We start from the raw sequence: 5586 nt of genomic DNA, 5'->3' as shown, positions 1-5586 counted from the left end.
ATAAAATAACATTCTTTGTTTGCTGATGACTGGCGTATTCCATCGTGGCACAGCCCATCTGCAGTGGAATATAACACAGACAGATCTAATTTACTGCTGTCGTTGCAATTTCCTTTTGTGAATTATACAGCATTTTATGGTTTCTGCAAATGCATAACCACGATTAGATACCACATTGGCCTCTCAAATGAATAATGTAGTGTAGTGTATAATTCTTAGCAGTGGTGGCGCCAGCGGGAGGTCGGGCGAACTTCCTACTCCCTTCGGACAAGCATGGACCCCTCAGAGTCGTCTTCCGACGCAACGACGGGGTCGTCAGACTAAAAATATTATTTGCCGGTATAAAAAAAAGATATAATTATATAATATTGTGGTCTTAAAGCACAGCTTTGGGCCATCCTAGACCGAAAATCTCTCTTTTGATCCCCAACAGGGACCTTCGCATGTATATGCCTACCTCTAGGCGGTCTATTGGTTCGAACCCCTGTTGGACTTGCCGTATAATATCCTTAATTATGCTAAAGTAAAAACCCCTCCCCTCCCTTCGAACCAAAACATTTCTGACCTCAAATAATCTCATTTTTACGTTTAACTACAAAAATGGATTCTATAGATAATTATGCGTGTCGGTACACATGCGCACTTACAGGGTTTAGTGAGCATCTGTTTAACAATTTGTATTCATTCTTGATCAGTTGTTACAAGGGTTGAAACCATGGCCGATGCCGGGAAATATTCGCAGGTTGAGTCAAAAGAAACCGAAGAATGCGGCAAGGAAAATTTGAACCCGCGAGGAAAATGGATCGGAAAACTGGACTTCTTGCTCTCTCTTATCGGTTTTTCTGTTGGTCTTGGTAACGTTTGGAGGTTTCCGTATCTTGCATACAAGAACGGCGGAGGTAATACTTGTTTCTACATATAAAAATAGATAAACTGCATCATGCTTTGTTTAGGATTTGCCAAAAGCCATGGGGCGGCTTATTTTCCTGTGTTCCACAATCCAAGGACAACACGTTTGATATGCATTTGTATAGTATAGGGCTTGGAAAGTTTGATTTGGCAGGGAGCGGGTGGGGAAAGTACCACCAAGGGTAGAGAAGCCGAAGTCACAGGAATTGTGGCATCGTGGAAGCAGGCCCCGTGAATTAGTCGCTGGAATCCTCTAGAACAGGGAATTCTTGTCAAAATCTGTAATTTCCTCACCCTCCTCCTCCCCCACCACCCGGGGGCCGAATTTGAAAGGAATTTCACAGCGATTTCCTGTTTTAGAGAATTCACGGTGAGTTCAAAATACGAATGATGTTTCGTCCTACAAGAAGGAAAGTCCGAATCCAGGTGTGCCGAAATTCCTGGGACACTACATCCAGCAATGGGCTCATTAGCTAACTATTGCGTCACTTCACAAGATAATTAAAAAACAAATCTTTCAGTGTTTACGAAAGCACAATGCGGCCTAGTAGTACGACTTAACTGATGATCCGCAATCTATTCAGGCACGGATCCAGTAGGGGGAGGGGAACGTGCCCTACTGTTTTGCGCTCTAAATTTTAAAAATTCAATGTATATTGAAATTAGCGCTACTCACTTACTGTATCTATTCTGAATATGTTGTCTCCCCCACCCCACCCAGTTGATATTCCGCTTTGTTAAAAAAATAAGATGTGTATAATACCGCTGTGCGACATGGTTTAGAGAGGAAGTAGTGTTCAAATGAATGAACCAATATAACATCTGCATTTACCTAGACGTTTCGATCACAATCGCTATAATATTGGGTTTTGTAGGGTAGGAGAACTTGGAGTGCAGGTTTTTTTTTTTTTTGTATTTTTTTTCTTTTGTTTTTTGTTGTTTTTTTTTCTAAAAATTCTAAAAGAAAGAAAAGTAAAGAAAAGAAAATTAAATTCAAATTTAAGTCAGAGAATGCCATTTCCGACCATCTAGAGGTGCCATAATCATAAAATTTCCTGCTTCAGGGCTGAGGTGGTATTTTCCCCCATCTGTGAAAGTTGTTGCCTGGCCCCATCTATTTCCAATTCACCGTTATAAAAGAAAATGGAAGTACACCATTTATGTCGGCCCGCCTCTGGTCTCAACAAATTGGAACTGGCCCCAGCTTAAAAAGGTTGTGTTCATTTGAATGGACGCGTGAATGAATTGGAGTGGAGTTGAATAGCTTGGTGGTTAAGGCGCTTGCCTTCCAATCTCGGGGTCCTGGTTCAAATCCTGTGACAGAAGGATTTTTTCCTCTTCACTAAGAACCACTCCACTTCCTAATAAAGCATAACCGGGGCCTATGGGCAGTGGCGTAGCTACGGGCCATGGATATTTGGGACCAATTCATAAATATATCTAAAAATAATAGTTTAAAAACATTTTTAAAGAATAAAACGGCCAGCGAACTCCTCAATAATATTCAGTTTTTAGAGGAGTAATTATTGATTACTGTGTTGATTTCAAATCAGTGGTGTATTCAAGAGTTCCCCCAGCCAGCAGGCATGCCCTCCCCTTATTTTATCAAAATTATAAAACAAATATATTAAAATTTATGTCTGAAAGTGCCTTTTCCGGCCATCTAGAGGAGCTATAAATTTCCTTCCACGTCCCCTCTATTTCGAATTTCCTGACCCGCCACTGCAATTATTAATTGTATGTGCCACCAATTTTCTTTATTAGTTTCAGAACAGCTGCTGAGACCGAATATGCTCCTCTTAAAATAGTTAGGAATCCGATTATCATTAGTATTTATTACTATAGACTGGGGTAAAAGTAAGCCCTTCTAAAGATGAATTTTCTGAGAACTTTGGGTATTCCCCTATCACATCAAAGTGTCCGGCAATTAATCTTGCACTGGGTCCCATTCGCACCAGCTACGCCGCTGCCTGTGGGCAGGAGTGGCACCAGCGGGGAGCCAGGGGAGGCCCCCGTCCGGGAGAGCTCCCCCCCCCCCGTCGGGGAGAAAAATCGCAATTCGTCGGGTGAAAAAATAATTATATTTATTTTCTACATAGGCCTATTAGTGTGCAAAATGGCCCATGTGAACGTTAGAGAATGCAGTATACCCTTCAGAAAAGAGTAGGGGACTTTCTCCCGGCGTACCGCCCGATCACCACCAGAAGTACCCCTGTCTCTTATACACATCTCCCCCGTCGTGGACCTCTTCCCCCACCCCACCCCGTCGGGCAAATCCTGGCCAGTGGGAGAATAGATATTAAATAATGACCGAAGATCTGAAAGTGTCTTCATAGTTCAGCGTACACACGTCTACCACCAGATCAGGCGACTAATTTCAATTTCAAGGACTGAGGTATACTGTAACCGCCATGAATCAATCATTGCAGCAAAAGAAATAAAATAGGTAATCAGAACAAAATAGGGGAAAATGTGAGATTAGATTTACTAGTAATCCTCCTATTATGCAAATACAGACAAAGCTATAGTACGATACCGTAACAAATTCAGATTGAATCTGACTAAAAACCATTAAAAAAAAAGTAGTGGAAAGAAGTTATTGATAAAAGTGGCCTCGCGTGTATTATTTAGTTAGTCATGCATGTAAATCCGAGTGTAATGCCAAGTGTAATACAATAGTTTTCTTTAGGCTTACTCTAGTTTAATGGCTTTAACTATAACTCCATGCTTTGACTTCACATCAGAGTTGATATTCCGCTTTGTTAAAAAAATACTCTGACAACTGCACGCGATGTGCACATGACGGAAAATTTTCAATCGCTTACAATGTTCTGAGGCGAACACAAAGGGATCAATGAATTAATCAAATCCATAGGCCTATCCACGTATCTTGTGTTTTGTATTATTTCATAGTTTCTGTGGTTGAGAAAAGTCTCAGATCTTTTTTTTCTTTTCACGATGGACTAATACTGATAGATATTTTCTGTTTGATATGTTATTTTTTTGTTCAGATGTGTTAACTCACACTATGTTCTAATTTGTTCATCTGTTCGGTTTCATGTTAATTGTCGAGTGTTACGGTCTTCGCATGTTTTTTTTATGTTCCTTTCAGTCGTGTTTGTGTTTTTAAACGGAGTTTTATTTCTAGGTTACCTTCTTCTTACAATCGTATTGTTTCTGAAAATAGTAACATTGATATCTTTTTTAACAGTTTTAAACATTTCCGATCTCTCATGTTAAAAAGTATCTAGGTTTAAGCTGCCCTGTGTTTTGTTTCATGAATCTTTATTCTTGGTGGGGTTGCTGTCAGTTAAGAATGTACTTTTGATTGTCCTGACTGTTTTTCTGTATTTTTAGAGTTTATATTATATTTTTTTTATGTCCATCCTGTAAGTGGCGATTTTTTTGCTGTTGGTTTGGAAATAAATAAATAAAAAAAAAAGGTCTAGTGGACGTTATAATAGGCCTATAGTAAGAAGTGTATGTAGGATATGAAATTTCAATCGTTGAGCTTTGTTTATGATATATTTTAAGATACCTACAATATTTTATTTTTTTAAACCTGTTTGTTTACAAACTTATCTAATTACTCATACAGACAGAAGCGAGAACCGTGGTGCCAGGATTTTCGCGACGGGGGAGTCGATGTCCCCTGCCGACGGCAAAGCTAATTTCCCCAACGGGAGCAAAAATTTGGCCGTGTCAGGAGAAGCCCAGAACCCCAACGACAATATTTACAAATTTGAAAGGCTTATTTAAAAATTCGGTAAAAATTACATAGATTCTTGTTTCGTCTCCCCCGTTGGGGGCAGTCCCCGGCCTGCGATTTTTTTTTTCCGTACGAAACATTAAAAATATTATTGCTCTTTCTATGTTTACCTACGGTAGGCCTATGAAATTTCACGGACTTATGTGATGTACGTTACTGTGTAACGAACTGTGACCTTCTTGGATGTTATTAAATGTTAGTATATTATCTACAACAACAGCTAGTACCTCATGTTATAAAGTGTAGATAGGTACAGTTATACCAAAGGCTAGAGAGAAAGAGGATAAACTATAGGCCTACTACAGGCTGAGGTCTTACCTAGGCCCCTCCTTAAACTAGGCCTAGGGTCATAGGCTGACACAACAGTCACGCTTCACATATACTGACATGGACTGAAGTTTTGGGGGAAAATGGGACAAAATTGAAGCATGAACTGAAAAATAGAGCGCCTAAGAGAAATATTAAATAAATAATATACCATTCCGGCGTTATTGAACTTGTCCAAACTATCATCGTAATGTAATTAATGTTAAATAATATTAATAATAATAATAATAATAATAATAATAATTTCAGCATTAATTACCTTTAGCCTAAGCCTTGTAATGAAGAACCTACAGATACTGTACTATTTACTAGGCCTATAAATAATAATCGCCCAAGGGGAATATCTTGTGTTATTTCCCCTTAACGTCGTTTTTTTTAATTGTCCTCTAATTCCTCCATTGTCTAAGTTCCCCTTAAGGTACAGGTAATAATAATATTTAATTAATAATAATAATAATCATTTCAGCATTAATTACCTTGGCCTACTTGTAATGAAGAACCTACAGATACTAATTCAAGGCCTATAAATAATAACCAGCTCAAGGGGAATATCTTTTGTGTTATTTCCCCTTTGTCTAAGT

The 5586-nt window shown here is 38.9% G+C and overlaps 1 protein-coding gene across 2 annotated transcripts in view; it reads left to right on the top strand.

Moving 5' to 3' along the window:
• Positions 1–679: 679 nt before the first annotated feature.
• The window catches only part of LOC117105677 (sodium- and chloride-dependent taurine transporter-like), a 30337-nt gene continuing 25430 nt past the window's right edge, over positions 680–5586 (top strand). For both annotated transcript variants that reach the window (XR_004444935.1, XM_033246901.1), the window contains exon 1: positions 680–899. Coding sequence is in view for 1 of the 2 variants with exons in the window: in XM_033246901.1 (XP_033102792.1) it covers positions 716–899 (184 nt within the window). In the remaining variant the exon portion in view is untranslated. The remainder of the gene's footprint in view (positions 900–5586) is intronic.

Source organism: Anneissia japonica, unplaced genomic scaffold (assembly GCF_011630105.1).
Source record: "Anneissia japonica isolate Jap-2015-1 unplaced genomic scaffold, ASM1163010v1 scaffold287754_len4335492_cov202, whole genome shotgun sequence".
Lineage (NCBI taxonomy): Eukaryota > Metazoa > Echinodermata > Crinoidea > Comatulida > Comatulidae > Anneissia > Anneissia japonica.
This window is presented reverse-complemented; position numbering and strand designations above follow the sequence as displayed.